The sequence below is a fragment of the Nilaparvata lugens genome, chromosome 6 (genome assembly GCF_014356525.2).
Source record: "Nilaparvata lugens isolate BPH chromosome 6, ASM1435652v1, whole genome shotgun sequence".
NCBI lineage: Eukaryota > Metazoa > Arthropoda > Insecta > Hemiptera > Delphacidae > Nilaparvata > Nilaparvata lugens.
The window spans coordinates 49,509,042-49,530,153 of NC_052509.1; the positions used below are offsets into that span (position 1 = coordinate 49,509,042).

A 21,112-nucleotide genomic window follows, 5' to 3' on the forward strand; every position below is an offset into this window, starting at 1 on the left:
GTGCAAGACTGGATACCGCCACATACCCGTACTGCGACTGTGGCGATATCTAGTCAGATGATCACCTCCTAAAACCTAAAAGCTGTCTTGCACCAGCATGCACTCGACAAGACCTCTTTATATTCAATGACGAAGCTGCTAAAACAGTGGATTTTATTAGACATTTAATTATCACCTAACACGCATGAAAGAATTGTGCAATTCGATATTATTGTGATCAAAAAGTCCCTCAACCAAAAGATTGTTATGACTATGTTTGGATTGTGCGTTTACTAAAGGTGTGTTTTCGTAACGGGCAGACGACAGAATTCACTTTAAATTAACATTGGTTCTTATGGGATTATTCACCCATCGGCAGAAAGTTGAGCAGAAAAAAAGAACTGTTCAAATCAGAGACGAACTGTCGTTCATCTTGCCGTTCTTTATAAGGCCTATCAACACAATGCTATTTTGCTTCGACCGATCACTGCTCGTGAACCGTTTTGTCGAAAAAGAACTAATTTCGGGATTCTGTCGACAAGAACAGACAGCTTCGAATCACTTTTCTGCTCTGATCACGTGACACCGGCAGAATAATCTTTCTGTGGATCGGACGCCATGTTCTTTTTAACCTCAATCTTTAATTGTTGGATGGTTTGTTTTGATATTGGTTGTCAGATTTCGGACTGCTACTATTATACTGTGAAATTAATTTGCAGTGGAAAATTGAGGTATAAAATATTTCTATTGGTTTCTTTATTCTTATAATTTTTACAAGAGAAATTGAAAATGGATTTACAACAGAAAGGCGTGAAATTTTCGAAGTTCAAAGTTTTGTACTTTCCAGACCTGCACGAATTACCTATTTGAAAAATAGAATATGGTTAGAAATTGCTGATGTAATAGAGGATTCAAGTAAGTACACTTAAATTTCTCATAATAAAGTAGGCTAGATTTACCGTACACAATTATTTGATATAAATTTTATGAGTAGCCTACTAGCATGTTTACAATTTTTATTCAGGTAGCCCACTGTAGTAGGCCTTTAATAACCTAGTCTCTAGGCCTAAATTGCTATCTTTTTTATTTTTCAAGAGGTTAGAAGTTGACAAAAGTTTATTTATTTCTTTTTTTAATGTTTAATTTGTAGTATTTAAAAATAATGTAAATCCTAGACTAGCTAGTTTGTGTATGGTAGAGAATTATCACAAGAAAAGGGGAAATCTAATCAACTGATTAGATATAAACTCATTCAAGATTGATTGATTAGATTAACATTTAATAATCAGATTCAAAACATTATTCAACCAAGATAACATTTAGCATTTCATGCTAACAATCTTTTACACTTTCAGTAAGTTGGCCTAATCACAAAATACATTTTTTATAATGCAGCTAGTAGTTTTCACAAACTGATTTATTAAAAATAATATCATAATTTGACTTAGAAGTATTTCATTACATTCTAAATCCTAAACTTCCATTATCCTTGTTGCACCTCAAAATATTGTAAACCCATAGTTTATCAATATAATAACAAAACTAACCTGACTATTAGAACATTTACTTTGTCTTTGGTACCTATCTATGAATTAATCTTCTCTTAATTTATAATTCAAAATCACTTGGAAACAATATTAAATAGATTGTTATAACTTGATCAGAGTCAGTGTAATTGAACATTGAAAGACTGCCATTGGAAAAATATAAAATAGGTACTATTTTTCTGGTTGACCATTGCTACCAAACTCATTTAAACTACAATAGTAATGTATTTGAAAAACTTATTCATGCTCTATTGATCGATATATTGCGTGATGCCAGGTATATCAATGTGAATAGTATAAATTAAAACAGGAGACACACAACATAGATAGATTAAAAACACTGAAAAACTTACATTATAATCGGAAATGTTTAAGGAACTGTGCCCCTTTCTCAACCGAGCAGAGAGTGTAATGTAAGTTTTTCAGTGTTTTTAATCTATCTATGTCGTGTGTCACCTGTTTTAATTTATATTATAAAACTTTAAAGTGTTTTCTGTTATGTGCTATGAATGTAAGTATATACTTATAGTATTTATATCTAATGTAAATAGTTTATTGAGGCCCAGTTCACTTCTAATTTATTCAAAGTCCAAACTGTGTCTTATCATTGATGATTAACTTCACATTATCTCCAAAATGAATATGCTGAAAGATTATGTTTCTTTTTTCAGGTACCATTTACAAACAAAATATTGAAGAGAATGTGCTCAAAGGAAATGCATATGAATTCTTTTTTGTTGACCAGGATGGAACAATTCTTTGGAACCTATACTTAGAATAAGTTAGTTAGGTAAGATAAAATTCCACTCATTTTTTAAACTTTATATAGGCGATGTCATTTTATACAGTTTCCCATTTTTTAAAAAGGTTTATCCACTTCAATGTTTTATTATCGATTTGATGGTAGATATTCAAATAGTAAGATTTAACTATGGTACGTGACTAAAATAATAGAAAAACTGTCTGAATTTTGAAATCATTAATAGATTACAGGAAATCTTAATATTTCGAAACTACCTGAAACCATATGAGATCAAGATGGACAGTTGAGAAGAGTGCTTAAAAAACAATGTATTCACTTATCATTCAGGGAATAGAGTTATTCATAATATTTGGGATTCCTTCCATAAAGAAATAATTTATGTAACATTATCTAATAATGTGATAACATTACATCAATAATTTGATGTTAAAATTGTTTTTAAAACACTCTTCTCAACTGTCCATCTTGATCTTGAGTGGATGATGACTTTATAAATGACCATACATTAGAACTATGAATAGATGACTTCAAAAATTCACCAGCAAGTGCTGGTAGAAAACACTGAATAATAGCTTTTAATGACAGTCATTCCACCTTTTAAAATTTATGATTAAATTCATGGATGAAATACCCACATTGTTCTGAGAGAGATTTATGTATTTGCAGTTTGGTATTCATTTTCAAATCACTTAGTTCTACTTATAATGTTGTAGATAATCATCATTTCAGATTAAGCAATTAATTTATTGATTATTTCATTTGTTTCATTAAACTTGTTTCTCTAAATGTAGAACTAAAAATTACTTTATGCAGTACATTTTGGAAGAGTCAAGTAAACCAAACGGTCGAGAAGTAGGCCTACTGACCACAGAAATAAATAAATAATTGTTCATGGTATCCAAAAATATATTGTTCACCAACAAGTTCTTTTGACCTAGGGGCACACTGATTAATCCCAATTCCTGCATGGAGATTTATTTATTCAATCATTCAGAATCACACAACTAACAGATTGATGCTAATAATAATTCAACTGAATGTTGGTTTATTGGAATTTCTCATATAATATTACTTTGTCATTATTGGAGGGTTCCTTCCAAGAAATATAATTAAAAACTTATACAGATTACAATCAATTTCAGAATTCACTTCGCAAAGTTTTTTTATAATGAATAATAAATTATCTATAACTTTTTGATTTCAGGCCTAGTGATGTACCAGCCAGAAGTAGAGGATGACAAAGAAAATCAACTATGGATAATATTCCATGGATATGATTCATGTATGATGTAGTAGCCTACAGAAGAAAGAGATGGACTAATCTAAGAAATATATTCATTTTTTCAGTACAACTTGATGTGTTTATTTCATGTTATTCATAATAATATCTTCTTTTTCTGATCGCTCCTGCTAACTGCTTCAATTCAGGTAGTTTTGAAGAAAACAGCAAGTGACATGAAATTAATAAAATATGTTTTAATTGTTTATACTTTAGGGATTTTTAAAACTATATTTAACCCAAAAGCATCGAACTCTTATTAACAACTTTATTGGTTCTGTATGTCTTCTGCTTTTTTGGAACTAATAAAATTATTTAACATTGCTGACTGGCAAATGCTATAGGTAACACGTAGTTAAATAATAGACTTGAATTGGATATAAAATAGGGTATCACAATTATTATGTATTGTATTAAGAATTAAGTAATAGTACTTATTTACTGCATTGAAGGGGTAATAATTCTTTGAATATGAAAATATGATGTTCCAAGCCACATCAAATATAATCACTTTCAATTCTACCTTCTAGGCTATATTTCCAAGGTTTTGATTAAAATTGATAAGCTTTTAGAACATTAAAGTGAATAAGGAGTTTGAAAGGCTACTCTAATTCTAATTAATACCCTAATAAAGTATTAATTTTAATAGGGCAACTTTAATGGTTAATTGTAGAAAATAACTAGTAGGCCTACCCTAAAATATTCAAAATAAGCATGACCAGTTTCTAATTATGTCATTGTCAAGAGAGTCCTTATTGAAAATGTCGAAACTAATCATGTTTCATTTTGGAATATCACAAGGGTACTAGTTACCTTCTATAATTAATAAATATTCATCCATTTTAAAATAGGCTATGTGTTATTTAAAGTACCATAACAGAACTCGTTTATTAAAGCAAGATATAGTTATCTCAACAATAATTATTAGAATTAGTTCGCCTGTTTGAATACACTTTGTACATGTCATATGTGTTAATCTATAATAATAATAATTTCCAATATTCGTATAGCTTTTACTGGTGAGGAGTCCCTAATTGAACATTGCCTGAGAAGGCATATTGATTTAGGCAGTCAATTGGCCTCACGATTCTTATACATGATTGTATATCAGCCGGGACCGTACCCATCCAATGATCAAAAAGGGGACTGCTAAAATAAAATTGCCTAAAAAACGTTTACAATATTGATATCCCTTGGTGTAATATATCCCATAGATTCCAAAAATGCCAAAATTAAAGCACTTATTTATTATTTATTTTTTTTTTTTTCGATAGATCTTCAATAGGCCTTTGAAGTTGAATACGGTACTCATAGTAGGTAGGCCTACCTATAAACGATGTGATTCAAAGAGCATGCATTGACTCTGAAGGCAATTGATTCTAGTTAATAAAATAAGTATAATAATATCTTATTAATAATGATATACAATCAGTTACTTTAAATAATTTACCCTTACAAATTTCAAGCATAGGAAATGAAAAGTTAACTCTTAGATTGACATGCCTATAAAGCATAGAATTTTGCATAATTATTGAAGTAACTAATAATTGTGGAAAAGTTATCTGAGTTTTAAAAAGCAATTAATTCACTTTATTGAATTAAATCTCCAATAATCATTTCAGAATTACCTTTTGGGCAACCCAAAAAGTTCATTACCCATAACACATAAAGCAAAATTCATGTCAAAGAACTAGTTCTTTGAATGTTACTGTTTCTGCCCGCCTGGGTGCGCTGCAATCGATTCTGCTTCTGCCCGTTACGAAAACACAGCTTTACCATTTCTATACTGTTGTGATCGGAAAGTCTATTTTTAAAAGTGCTATTTTAGAAGTTTAGATTGGGCTTTACTGATTAACTTTATATTGTAGTGATCGAAAACTCAAAACACTTGTGTAACTATTGGCACTCTATATTTTGCACCATAAACTTGCTTGCTTCAACAACAGCCTGCTTGATAGTTCTTCTTGCTTAGAGACTAGTAGTTCTGTGAACAGTAGACCTCACGCAGTATTCTCATCCACAATTACCTGATTGAAACTATAGACCTTATGGAAATACAGCAATAGACTGGCTTCTCCACATAATATCTGTGTAATCACTTGTCAGCTGATTTATGATGAATAATTTATTCTGTAGTCTGATTTTTACTCTAATATTGGCGTATGACGGAGGCTCCTTTCTCCTTTCATATTATCATTTAAATGCAAAATTTCCAAAAAACTTGTATATTCGTCGACGCGAAATTAAAAAAGGAACATACCTGTCAAATTTCATGAAAATCTATTACCGCGTTTCGCCGTAAATGCGCAACATATAAACATTTAAACATTCAAACATTTGAACATTAAGAGAAATGCCAAACCATCGACTTGAATCTTAGACCTCACTTCGCTCGGTCAAATATATTTCTATAGTGAGATTCCCTTCAAGCTTTCAGCACAGAAGCTGTACATAAGCGTTACAGTCTGAAATAAGCAGTTTTATTTTCATTTTCAATCATTCTATGATAATGTGCTGGTTGCACAATAGCCGGCTAAATTTTAATCGTGATTAATTTCACGAGAACCAATCAGAGATGCCGCCTTTTCAAAAACTCCTTTTCTAATTGCTTCTCGTGAAATTAATCACGGTTAAAATTTAATCGGCTTTTGTGCAACCGGGCCTAAGTGTGTATGTCATTTATTAATAAATAAGAAACAAGCAGTTTCTAGCTCACTCGCGGTCAACGGGATTGTTGCCATCCCAGATGTTTGAGCAGGCAACCGCTGTTAAACAGGATAGTCTGTTTGTATTTTAAAGGCTATTTCAGACTTTATAGCCTCCATAAATTTTGTCTCCTTTATTGTTAAATTTTGAAAGAGCTTTGATAGAAATTGAAATAACACTAATTGAACTCTAAATCTGAATGATGTTTTTCTTAAATAGAACTACAGTACAAAACAAAGGATGTATAGTAAATGTTTCATTTCAGTTGTGAATAGCTATTAGCAATCTATCTTAAATTAAATTTATTCAATACGACCTATGCTCAATCCCAAAATATTGGTGGTGTTTCATTGGCTGTGTATAAAAATTAATATTCCAATATAAGATTGAAGTGGAACTCTGCAGAAAAATATTTCTGGTGTACCTCTAGCTCACATATTGTAGACCCGTCATTAAAGGGCATGTAATCACTAGATAAACTATCAAACTATCCCACACTAGAATATAGTAATAGGATAAAATAGAAGGAATAACGTTTAACGCTTCAATAATAAATCAGCAATTACTTTAATTGAATTGTATCATTGCTTTGTTATTGAGTTTTGTATTTACTATTTAATCAAACGAAATATTTATTTATTTGTAAACAGATGAATCATTCAGAAGTCGATGGCTATTTGTTGCAACTCCCTTTAATGATGGGCTTGAAATTTGTGTCAGTTGTTTCTTAATAGTTTCTAAATTTGTAATAGTTGTTTCGAAAAGCTTGTCATGCATTTACATTCTCGGATGCTGTTGTAAATGTTAGAATATTTGGTGGTATGAAATATGTCGTTTAAAATTTCATTCATATTGTGTATGTAATCGATGGGGGGGGGTTGTTATATAAAGCTCTTTTTAACCTAGAATGGTAATGGTTTCGGGATACTAATATTATTCCATTCCATGAAGTATATATTTCAAAAATGTAGCAGAATCAAAATTCCTGGTTTCTTACAGCCAAACAGAGCCCTTCTTCTATAGTGAGGTTCACGTTATAATGGCAGTGAAAAAAGATAGGAGAAAAATGTTGCCAAGTCTCTCCATTTTGCCACTGAGTGTACACAGCTGTTACTCAATTCATCCCATTAAATTTGATCTAATAATAATTATCATTTCCTTGATAAAATAATCAATTTAATGTCAAATTAATCAAGAAAATGTATTTTTCCATAATTTGATTTGAAAATTTGCTTTTATAACTGAGATCAGATTTTTATTTTTATACAAGCCAGAAATGGCGGCTAATTTGAAAAGCTGTGATACAAGAATCTAAATTTCAAAACAACAGAAATCAATTTATTTGGTAGGTATTATATTCAAATTACTTGGAAGAATATTAAAAAATAATGGAGATAAATATATGAAGCTACGCTGACCAGCAGTAGTCAATAATCTAGGAACAGTAACCAGACCTGACTCCTCCCGTCTTGTAATAGCACAATCCGTTCTATTAATGAAATGAAAAAGTGATAGCTTCTTATAATATAATATGATGTGTTTCAGGTATATCTGTCTAATCGGTAGAACTGAAAATTCCAAAAAAGCCAATCTTGTTGAATACATTCTATTCTTTTTCAGAATAATTTTTAATATTAAATTTTGTATTGTTTTTACTGGTTTTAGAACATTTGTATATGCACCACCCCAACCCACAATACCATATTGGAGCAATGACTGTGCCAGTGCATAATACACTATCTTCATGACTTTCATAGGCAAAACAGAACGTAATTTCACAAATAAATAAATAAGTTTTCTAGATCGTGTAGTAAGCTGCGACAAATGTACATCCCACTTTAAATGCTGATCAACCATTACTCCAAGATATCTGATACTGCTAACCTTCTCTATTTTATTACAATTAACTGAACACCCTAAATCTACATGACTAAGACAATTTGGAGAATGCAAAACAAGTGACATATTAACTGGCTGATTCTGTATATTCAAGGAAAAAGAGATGTATTTTGTTTTGGACAAATTCAGAGTCAGTTTTCTTCTATCAAGCCATTTTTTTACTTCTCCCAGTCCCCTAGCAGCTGAGTCATATGTGCTAGCCCAGTTTTCTTCATGAAAAATTAAAACTGCATCGTCTGCAAATGACAATATTTTCCCATTGATTAAATTAAGGTTACAAAAGTCATTAATATAGATCAGGAAGAGGCAAGGTCCAATCACTGTTCCCTGCGGGATTCCCATTTTAACAGATTTATATTCACTAACAGTGTTATTGACTCTAACACATTGTTGCCTATTCTTTAAATAACTGCAAAACCATCCCAGTGCCACATCCTCAAGACCAAGGCTACGGAGACAATCAAGTAGACGATCATGGCAAACTGTATCAAAGGCTTTTGCAAGATCAAGAAAAATAGCTATTTGTCTCCTACCTACATCCAAGTTTAAGATTGTTTCTTGAACAAAAGCAGCAATTGCTTCCTGTGTTCCCATCCCCTCTCTAAAACCAAATTGATTTTTTGACAGAATATTATTCACTTCCAAAAATTTATGTAGCTGTCTCTTTACACATTTTTCAATTATTTTAGCCAAATTCGAAAGTAAACTTATAGGTCTATAGTTGGTAATTTTCCTTTTGTCTTGTGATTTGAATATTGGTTTTACTACAGTTGTTTTAAAAGAATCTGGAAAAATACCTTGTTCAAAACTTACATTAATAATGTGTTTGAGTGGAGAGGCAACAATACTTTTAACAGATTTTAAAACAGATACAGTAATGCCATCATGACCAGGCCCAGATGCACCTCTAAGACTCTCGATCGCCTCCACAACCTCAGTCTCTGATACATATTGAAAAGTAAAATAATCTTGCGGATTGTGGGGATTGTCTGGTTGCAAATCGTCACCAGGCTCACTAGGAATATTTTGTACCATTTTCTCTCCTATAGAGATGAAAAAATCGTTAAAAGCATTAGCACATATATTGGGATTATCCCTAGCACTATAGACATTACCATCAATTTCAATTTCTTCCAAACACTCCTTCCTTATTTTACAACCAGCTACCTCCCTAACTACATTCCAAGTCCGTTTTACATCATTTCCAGCCTCCTCAATTTTTCTGCTATAATACAATCGTTTAGCTTCTCTAATAAGGACTGTCAATCTATTTCGATAACTTCTAAAATAATTTCTCAGATTTAAATTGAATGGTTCCTTTTTACATTTGTTAAATAGAGCTTGCTTTCTTCTAATAGAAAATACTAAACCTTGAGTAATCCATGGCTTGATTTTTTTAAACCTCGAACTAGATTTGGCTACATTTATAGTGGATTTTTCAATATAGCTTTGTAGAGTTGCTACAAAGTTATCTGTTGAAACATTAACATCCCTACTAGAAAATACAGACTGCCAGCCCTCAGACTGGATAAGAGACAAAAGCCTATCATAATCGAGCCTGGTGGCAACAAGTGGCAACTGAGCAGCATTGTTAGTCAAGTCTATTTCACAACGAACCCTAAGAGAAGTAACATAGTGATCAGTAATACAAGTCTTCAATACCATGGGTTCAATGTGCTTATTAGTGTGAACATTACCGAAATAATGATCTAAACACGAAGGTGTTCCCTGAAATGGAACCCTTGTAAAACAATTCACATAAGATATAAGCCCATTTTCGTTCAATAAATTCAAATAAGATTCAGTGTGGATGTTATTTCTATTATTCAAGATATCAATATTTATATCTCCTACAAATATAATATTTTTCCTAAATTTAAATTCGAAAGCAGCTCAGCTAAAGAGTTAACAAAGTCCTGGCAATTATCATTAGGTGATCTGTAAGCACAAACAATAACCCACTCCTCCTCAAAAATTTTCAGCTCTATCACGAGACAACTAGCCCCAACTATTGTGCATTCCCGCACATGAACATGATCATAATCTTTTTTCAAGTAAACTACTACACCCCCATTTCTATTTGTGTGATTCATTGAATAGTACTGATTAAAACCAGGTATATCACACCCTATGGGCCTAACACCTTGGTGACCCGTCTCAGATAATACAATCATGTCTATAAATGGCAATACATTAGCAAATTCTAAACAGAACTCGTCTAAATTCTTCCCAATGAATCTGATATTACTATGAATTATATCAAAATTTACACTGGGTTGATTAGAAATAATATTGTAATAATCATTAGAGTTATTCAAACATAATGTCTCAACTTCATCGAATTCATCTAAATTTTCAAAAATGTCCATAATAAAATTATTTTACTGTTCATTGTTAAACAAGTCTTTAGTACTTACATCTTAGAAAGGTCCACATCACTTTTAATATGTAAAACATTCTTACTGGTTTCGTCTTTTTTGACAAGAATATTACCATCACGTACCCACACAAAGCGATATCCTTTCTCCCGAGCGATTGTTCTGGTCGTATTTAGCAGTTCAAGCGTTGAAGGTATCAAATGTTCGTAAGCCATCACCCTTGTTTCAGGTAGAACAGCTGAAATGTTTTTCGCCGATATACCAGCCCCACTATTGTCCTGCGAAGATGCTAGACGAAAATGACCCATCCATGACATCTTATCTTGACGACGTACGAATTTAATTACTATCGGTTTGATGCTGTCTTTCTTCTTACTGGGAAGGCGATGAGCAACACTTATGTCTCTAGCAGTTAACTCACTTCCAATCGTTTTTGAAAGCATATTAAAAACCTCATTGACACATTCGTTATTTGTTTCTGTTATTCCGGTAACCACAATATTATCTCTACGACTGTAAGATTGTAGGTCCGCAATATCTGTTTTCAGTTTTTCATTATCACTCCTCAATTTTTCTGCTATAATACAATCGTTTAGCTTCTCTAATAAGGACTGTCAATCTATTTCGATAACTTCTAAAATAATTTCTCAGATTTAAATTGAATGGTTCCTTTTTACATTTGTTAAATAGAGCTTGCTTTCTTCTAATAGAAAATACTAAACCTTGAGTAATCCATGGCTTGATTTTTTTAAACCTCGAACTAGATTTGGCTACATTTATAGTGGATTTTTCAATATAGCTTTGTAGAGTTGCTACAAAGTTATCTGTTGAAACATTAACATCCCTACTAGAAAATACAGACTGCCAGCCCTCAGACTGGATAAGAGACAAAAGCCTATCATAATCGAGCCTGGTGGCAACAAGTGGCAACTGAGCAGCATTGTTAGTCAAGTCTATTTCACAACGAACCCTAAGAGAAGTAACATAGTGATCAGTAATACAAGTCTTCAATACCATGGGTTCAATGTGCTTATTAGTGTGAACATTACCGAAATAATGATCTAAACACGAAGGTGTTCCCTGAAATGGAACCCTTGTAAAACAATTCACATAAGATATAAGCCCATTTTCGTTCAATAAATTCAAATAAGATTCAGTGTGGATGTTATTTCTATTATTCAAGATATCAATATTTATATCTCCTACAAATATAATATTTTCCTAAATTTAAATTCGAAAGCAGCTCAGCTAAAGAGTTAACAAAGTCCTGGCAATTATCATTAGGTGATCTGTAAGCACAAACAATAACCCACTCCTCCTCAAAAATTTTCAGCTCTATCACGAGACAACTAGCCCCAACTATTGTGCATTCCCGCACATGAACATGATCATAATCTTTTTTCAAGTAAACTACTACACCCCCATTTCTATTTGTGTGATTCATTGAATAGTACTGATTAAAACCAGGTATATCACACCCTATGGGCCTAACACCTTGGTGACCCGTCTCAGATAATACAATCATGTCTATAAATGGCAATACATTAGCAAATTCTAAACAGAACTCGTCTAAATTCTTCCCAATGAATCTGATATTACTATGAATTATATCAAAATTTACACTGGGTTGATTAGAAATAATATTGTAATAATCATTAGAGTTATTCAAACATAATGTCTCAACTTCATCGAATTCATCTAAATTTTCAAAAATGTCCATAATAAAATTATTTTACTGTTCATTGTTAAACAAGTCTTTAGTACTTACATCTTAGAAAGGTCCACATCACTTTTAATATGTAAAACATTCTTACTGGTTTCGTCTTTTTTGACAAGAATATTACCATCACGTACCCACACAAAGCGATATCCTTTCTCCCGAGCGATTGTTCTGGTCGTATTTAGCAGTTCAAGCGTTGAAGGTATCAAATGTTCGTAAGCCATCACCCTTGTTTCAGGTAGAACAGCTGAAATGTTTTTCGCCGATATACCAGCCCCACTATTGTCCTGCGAAGATGCTAGACGAAAATGACCCATCCATGACATCTTATCTTGACGACGTACGAATTTAATTACTATCGGTTTGATGCTGTCTTTCTTCTTACTGGGAAGGCGATGAGCAACACTTATGTCTCTAGCAGTTAACTCACTTCCAATCGTTTTTGAAAGCATATTAAAAACCTCATTGACACATTCGTTATTTGTTTCTGTTATTCCGGTAACCACAATATTATCTCTACGACTGTAAGATTGTAGGTCCGCAATATCTGTTTTCAGTTTTTCATTATCACTTTTCAATTTTCATTGTCCTTTTTAATTTTTTCATTCTCCAGCTTGATGGATGTTAAATCATTTTTGAAACTTTCAAATTCCTCCGAAATGAATTGAATCGATTTTTTAAACTCAGCGAAGTCAGTTTTGAAATCTGGCGGCAACTCCGATTGAATCAGCTGTTTAACAACTTGGCCGATCGCTTGAAGGTCAGCCTGTGAGAGAGTAGTTGTAGGCCTACTACTAGTAGAAGTGAAGGTAGACGGAGCGGCGGCACTCTGTGTTGACACCGCGACCCCCGCCTCAACCACAGTAGACAATGCCGCTTTGTCACCCGCACTGGCGCCGTCTGCACTGCTTATCTGCTTCTGCTGTTTACCGTAGGATAGAGTCCTGAAGTCGGATCATAAATTTGTCAGGTCATAAACCTGGTCCTGAACATAACGAACACAACTAAAAAAACATCAAATTCGGTGCACACATAAAAAAGTTATTGAATGTCAAAATTTGAGGCTCGAATTTTATTTATATAGATACCGAATTATTAGTCTAACAATTGCATTGAAAAAATCATTAATTTCCGGCATAAGGCTTAACTGCTATAATATGCAAGTTTGCTTCCTAAAATAATGTAGAAGTAATAAACATTATTGTTCAATTATAATATTATACTATCATTCAAAAATGAAAAGTTGTGAACTTGGGAAATTATGTTTCACCTAATTGTTGAAAGTGTTGAATATGAGACCAAATATCACAATAAGTGTTCACCAACACTTTTCACGATAAAATCCAATAGCTAAGCTATTAAAGTAGGCCCATTTATTTATTTAATTTTGCTTGCTTGATTGCATTGGCATTTTCAAATAATTGAATTATCGATGTGCGGGCTTCGCCATTCTTAATGTCTTGAATTTTGTATTGAATAATGACACCCTTCATATTTTGACAAGAAATAAACACACATTAGGAATGGTGGTCCAAATTTTTATCCAAAGAAAAGTAGTATTTCAATTTAAGTAAAGTCCTCAATATCACACACCAAGCATTATATTATTAATGACACCATTACAAACTATGTAATGTTGTGTTATGATGGAGGGTTTGATTGAGGAAAGGTTAATAAGATTGGTTCACGTTTGAGGAAAGTGGATTCAAAGTCGGTAATGGCATACTCTGAGATTAATGCACAGCTTTATAGCGGATGAAATTCTAAACTATTTTATATAATATATGAAATATTAAGCAGTTTTGATACTTTTTGTATAGTTCCATGAGTTTCTTGCTTGTTTGATACTTTGACATCCAGTGATCCCGGTAAATTTGTAATGTAATCATCATAATTAAAGCTTGTTTATTGTTTTTACTTATCCGGTATGTTTATCATAGTCATCGTTCTATTTACCTAATCATCTTTCTATTATTTTCTAATTATCATACATCGTTCTATAATCATCGATGGATAATAGCATAGCCACCTCTAATACAAGGCCCCGGCCTACGATATTGCAACGTCGCAGCGTAGGCCTAGAATCTAATACATGATTTGTGAAAAAGATCAGCTGGTATTTTTTTTAAATCTTTTCTACCAATCATGTATTAGATTCTAGGCCTACACTGCAACGTTGCAATATCGTAGGCCGGGGCCTTGTATTAGAGGTGGCTATGATAATAGTAATATATCAGATTTTTACCGCGCTTATACTGCAGGAGTGGTGCTTCCTTGAAGCAATTGAATATGACGAATAAGTAAAGTATGTAATCAGAAATGAGAATATAGTGATTTGTTTTTTGCAGCTGCGAAAATTTCGACAAGCGAGACATCTCAACTGGGCGCCCAGCCGCAGTACATGCGCAAACTGCTGGAATTGGTGCGAGGAAAGATGGAGACCAACACCGTCGACATCACCATGAAGTTCACCCTCAGTGCGCTCTGGAATCTAACAGGTCAGACTGTCACAAGTTCACATTGTGCAATTGTGCAAGACTGGATACCGCCACATACCCGTACTGCGACTGTGGCGGTATCCAGTCAGATGATCACCTCATAAAATACTGTCTTCCACCAGCATGCACTCGACAAGACCTCTTTTGTATTCAATGACGAAGCTGCTAAAACAGTGGATTTTTTTAGACATTTAATTATCACCTAACACGCATGAAGGAATTGTGCAATTCGATATTATTGTGATCAAAAAGTCCCTCAACCAAAAGATTGTTATGACTATGTTTTGGATTGTGCGTTTACTTACCATTTCTATATTGTTGTGATCGGAAAGTCTATTTTTAAAAGTGCTATTTAGAAGTTTAGATTGGGCTTTACTGATTAACTTTATATTGTAGTGATCGAAAATCGCGCAACCCAAAACTCAAAACACTTGTGTAACTATTGGTACTCTATATTTTGCACCATAAACTTGCTTGCTTCAACAACAGCCTGCTTGATAGTATATTCTCAAAACAAGATTCCCTTCAAGCTTTCAGCACAGAAGCTGTGCATAAGCGTTACAGTCTGAAATAAGCGGTTCTATTTTCATGTTCAATCACTCTATGATAATTTGCTGGTTGCACAATAGCCGGCTAAATTTTAATCGTGATTAATTTCACGAGAACCAATCAGAGATGTCGCCTTTTCAAAAACTCCTTTTGTGATTGGTTCTCGTGAAATTAATCACGGTTAAAATTTAATCGGCTTTTGTGCAACCGGGCCTAAGTGTGTATGCCATTGATTAATAAATAAGAAATAAGCAGTTTCTCATCGCGGCTGCTCATTCTCGGTCAGCGGGATTGTTGCCATCCCAGATGTTTGAGTAGGCAACCGCTGTTAAACATGATAGTCTGTTTGTATTTTAAAGGCTATTTCAGACTTTATAGCCTCCATAAATTTTGTATCCTTTATTATTAAATTTTGAAAGAGCTTTGATAGAAATTGAAATAACACTAAATTAACTCTAAATCTGAATGATGTTTTTGAAAGGCAGACTTCCGACCTATAAAGATGTATGCATATGTGAAACATGTAAATGTAGAGATATTCAAAATCTCTATTTTTCTTAAATAGAATTACCGTACAAAACACAGGATGAATAGTAAATTTTTCATTTCGGTTGTGAGTAGCTATTAGCAATCTATCTGAAATCAAATTTATTCAATACGACTTATGCTCAATCCCAAAAAATTGGTGGTGTTCATTGGCTGTATATAAAAATTAATATTATTCCAATATAAGATTGAAGTGGAACTTTGTAGAAAAATATTGCTGGTGTACCTCTAGCTCACATATTGTAGACCCGTCATTAAAGGGCATGTAATCACTAGATAAACTATCAAACTATCCCACACTAGAATAAAGTAATAGGATAAAATAGAAGGAATAACGTTTAACGCTTCAATAATAAATCAGCAATTACTTTAATTGAATTGTATCATTGCTTTGTTACTGGGTTTTGTATTCACCATTTAATCAAACGAAATATTTATTTATTTGTAAACAGGTTTTGTATTCACTATTTAATCAAACAAAATATTTATTTATTTGTAAACAGATAAATCATTTAGAAGTCGATTGCTATTTGTTGCAACTCCCTTTAATGATGGGCTTGAAATTTGTGTCAGTTGTTTCTTAATAGTTTCTAAATTTGTAATAGTTGTTTCGAAAAGATTGTCATGCACTTACATTCTCGGATGCTATTGTAAATGTTAGAATATTTGGTGGTATGAAATTTGTCGTTTAAATTTTCATTCATATTGTGTATATAATCGATGGGGGGAGCGGTTGTTATATAAAACTCTTTTTAACCTAGAATGGTAATGGTTTCGGGATACTAATATTATTCCATTCCATGAAGTATATATTTCAAAAATGTAGCAGAATCAAAATACCTGGTTGCTTACAGCCAAACAGAGCCCTTCTTCTATAGTGAGGTTCACGTTAATTTAATGGCAGTGAAGAAAGATAGGAGAAAAACGTTGCCAAGTCTCTCCATTTTGCCACTGAGTGTACACAGCTGTTACTCAATTCATCCCATTAAATTTGATCTAATAATAATTATGATTTCCTTGATAAAATAATCAATTTAATGTCAAATTAATCAAGAAAATGCATTTTTCCATAATTTGATTTGAAAATTTGCTTTTATAACTGAGATCAGATTTTTATTTTTATACAAGCCTGAAATGGCGGCTAATTTGAAAAGCTGTGATACAAGAATCTAAATTTCAAAACAACAGAAATAAATTTATTTGGTAAGTATTATATTCCAATTTCTTTTAAACATAATAGAAAAATATAAATCCTATTTAAAATAAGTAATTTCATTAAAATAATTCTGAAATAACCTTTCAATATTATTTATACCGGTACGAGTATGTCTAACCTATACGTGTAGGCTAACTGAAGCATGGATGAAGTCTAGGATGGTTAGTTATCAACTTTTAAAATGTCATTTCATTTTAATTTGTGTTTCTCATATGGTAATGTCTAAAAATTATTTCATTGTTTCAAAAATACATTTTTAATCAATTATACAACTTGTGTACTCAAATATTTTGATAGAATGAAGAAAAAATGGCGGCTGAAAATATTGCTTGTTTACTTTTGTACAGTCACTGTCAAAATTAAAAATAAAATATTCTGGCAAACGGACAACATTGCAAAGCGATAGAGAGATAGCGCTATCTGTTTTGTTGTATGATAGAAAAGGACAGCAACAGTATTGTCCATCGTACACTGCCATTATAACGTGGACCTCACTATAGCTCCAAGTCTTTCGCAATCCAGTATGATATGCTTGACAGTCTCAATCAAAATATTGACTGGATCAATGCTTCATGTAATTTCTATATTAGATGATTGAGCTTCCGTATTCTCTAAAGCAGGCAGGGACAACAGTCGTTAGCTTCCACTAGCTGTGGGGGTAACCCGGAATTGGAAATGTCTACAACTCATAATATGTACATTTTATTTTCAATTCCGCGTTCCCGCCGCAGCTAGTGGAAGCTACTATTGTCCCTGTGTGCAGCTTGATTCAACACCAACCAAAAATGGATTTTATGCTATTGCTAAGTTGAGAGTGTATTCTCATTTCATTTTTGATCACATTGCAGTGTATGCCATTAATGTAGTTGAATTGATGCATGAAAAACCTTATTAATAATATTTATTAACAGTCTTAGAAATCATCAAACAATTCAGCATTATCTAACATGGTAATTCAGCGTGTATGTTCTACTGCACTCTCTATATTTTAACTACTTTTAAAATGCATTTGCATGTGGTTACAAGTTTTAATGGTGTTTGTATTTTTTCTGTTTTATAGGTAGTTTGTGGCGGAGTTTGTCGAACAGTTATTTTTTCAGTTGTCAGTTTTTATTATTTTGTAGGTCTATTTTCAGCTCTGTAGTGTCTTGCATTCCCCTACTCATTTTAACATGTTTTACAGGTAGCGTATTCATTTTTCAACTCCTTTCTTCAATTTATGTATCTCTATCCCACTAACATTTCATGCTAACATTTACATTCAAATACTTTTGTATTATATTTTCAATAACACCACACTCTGGAATCCTACTTATCCGTTTACTATCTTATTCTTGATCTGTTTTGATTTTCTAAAATGTGCTTGACTTTTCCACCATTTTAATATCGTTTTTGTACTTTCTATTTGAGTATTCCTGTCTTAAAGTATTAATTATTGACATGAAAAAAAACATCGAGGAGAATCTGACGAAGTTAAATATTGGTACTCAGTAATCAATTAAAAAAACTGAACTTTAGTTTCTATCATCATGAATTGATTCCAAATACATTGCAATTGTATTGAATTATGATGACTGATCGCCTTACTAGAAGGCATCATCAGACTGTCACAAAAGTTTCGCTCAGCAACGTTATTATTGTGAGATCAACGTTGTAATGGTAGTATTGGATTGACAATGGTGTATGGTGTTGTTGACTTGTTGTCCTTGTCGATCATACGTCAAATCAGTTAGCGCTATCCTTTTCTAGCTATTCAATGTTGCCAGATCGTATTTTAACGATGTAGAAATATAATTAACAAAATATTTCAAATTTATTTGTTGTTTGTACAAATTCATACATACAATCACATAATACTTACAAGAATACAATAGTACGAAAGATCGTGAGTTTGTATTAAATACAATGTTTGTATTAAATTCTAATCTCAATTATGAAAATGTATTATTTAGCTTAATTATTGAAAATTATATTTCTTGACCCACTAAATATAATCAATTATTTTGAACAAGAATGAACAGTCAATATTACATGAGATATACCGATTCTCAGCTATCCTCTATAGAAGGCAGTGGCAAGGAAGAGAATCGGTAACGCGGTTTTCCTATTTTTCTCAATTGGGGGCTCTTATTGCCTCAATTTCGCCCACAACTTTAGTAATATTTTAAAGTGTGATGAATACAGGCAATTATCTATCTATCTCGACTGCCATTATAACATGGACCTCACTAACGCTGTTCTATCTTTCTCGACTGCCATTATAATAACGTGTACGTGACAATAGCAATGTGTAGTGATTGGGTTGGCGGGTGGCCAGTTACAGATGAGTCACCGACCACGTGCAACGTGTTCCTGGGAGAGGGGGGCCTGGACCTGTTCCTGCAGGTGTTGCAGCGGTTCCCCGGGGAGGCTACCGTTGAGACAAAGGTGTTGGGCCTTGTCAACAACATCGCCGAGGTCCCCGCGCTACGCCACTGTCTGCTGCAACCCAAGTTTGTCGCCCTCCTCAGGTCAGAAATCAATAAAGCCTTGATTAGATTAGAGTTCTTTATTCATGTAAGTTACAATGTATTCTGGCTTATACAATAAATCACAGTAGGCCTACAGCTAATTTTTCAACGAATTTTACAAAGTATGAAAAATTATTAATCTGAATGAAGATTCGATGCAATTCAAATAACGATAGTATAATATTGTACTGTAACTACATAAATCGGCGGTGTTTCAAGAAATAATTGTCGACCCTCTGAAATTGTTGCTAGCGTATAAACTTTGTTTTGCTGGCAACGTCAATATTTATTCATTTATCCATATGAAAATACAATCCAGGTAAATACAACAGGCATTTGCCCAAATCTGATTCAAACCTTTAATTTGGAATACACAGTCTAAAGGTTATGTTACTTACGTAACTTGAATAATAAATTCACACACAAATTTGAATCCAAATAAATGTATCTACTGCAATTTTGAATTTAACAGATTGATCAATTTCCAAATACGAAACCAAACAAAAATCTTTCTTTACAATTGCAAAAAATATTGAAAATTTCACTCAAATATTTAGTATCAATGAAAGCTTTTGTAATTTTGTTTGTCAACTTTTCAATGTATGCGACTGAATTTTGTTTCCATTTCTGTAAATTAATATCTATTTGACAAATTTGATTTGATTGTGGTTGCAGGAAACTGGTGCACTCTGCGCAGATAGACGTGAGCTACTTTGCGGCGGGCATCATGGCGCACCTGGCGAGCGAGGGCGCGAGCGCCTGGGCTGAAGGTGGCCTGGGCGCGCCGCGCGCCGAAGTGTTGCGCGAACTGGGCGCGGTTGTGGCGCGCTGGCAGGCGCCCGACGTCGAAATGGTCGCCTATCGCAGTTTTCAGCCGTTCATGTCGCTGCTTAGATGCCAGGATGCGCCTCAGGTCCAGTTGTGGGCCGTCTGGGCCATTCGCCATGTCTGCTCCAAGAATGGTCAGTCACCAACTCAATTAATTACTCATTCTTATTTCATTTGTCCAGTCTTCATTATAAATGAATAACTATGTTTATTTGACTGTACTATAATTATAAACATAGAGGAAATATAGAATAAGGAGATGTCCCATGATATAGGTCGTTTATGTTCCATATGCCATGACTGCTCCAAGAATGGTCAGCCACCAACTCAAATTCAATTCATTCTTGTTTAATTCTTATAGTCTCCATTATAACTATATTTATTCGACTGTACTATAAGCATAAACATAGAGAAAATAAATAGCATAAGTAGATGCTATATCCCTTATAAGGATATCCCATTGTATAGATCGTTTATGTTCCAATTTTCAAGCCGATTTCTTGTTAACCCAAGCCGATTAGTGTCGACTACTAAAGTAAGACAATGTGTACGTTCTGTGTACAGTAAATTGTTCCAGTTCCAATCGTAAATTGTTCCATCTCGTGACTGGTTGCTCCCATGGAAACCACTTCAGATCGTTGGTTCAAGTTTTTGGCGCGCACTTCTAAAATTAATTTCCACCAAAAAGTAACGT

General features: G+C 33.2%; 1 protein-coding gene and 1 long non-coding RNA gene across 3 annotated transcripts in view; both read left to right on the forward strand.

Annotated features, from left to right (window-relative positions):
* LOC111050480 (protein zyg-11 homolog B) overlaps positions 1-21,112 on the forward strand; it is a 37,352-nt gene that overhangs the window by 11,719 nt on the left and 4,521 nt on the right. The window contains exons 9-11 of one of the 2 annotated variants that reach the window (XM_039431045.1): positions 14,620-14,769; positions 19,404-19,590; positions 20,266-20,552. In XM_039431045.1, the coding sequence (XP_039286979.1) occupies positions 14,620-14,769; positions 19,404-19,590; positions 20,266-20,552 (624 nt within the window). The remainder of the gene's footprint in view (positions 1-14,619; positions 14,770-19,403; positions 19,591-20,265; positions 20,553-21,112) is intronic. The other variant, XM_039431046.1, reaches the window with a different exon arrangement.
* Positions 299-3,551, forward strand: LOC120351960. Its single transcript, XR_005571663.1, has 3 exons — positions 299-894; positions 2,198-2,316; positions 3,494-3,551. It is a non-coding gene; the product is annotated as an uncharacterized LOC120351960 (long non-coding RNA).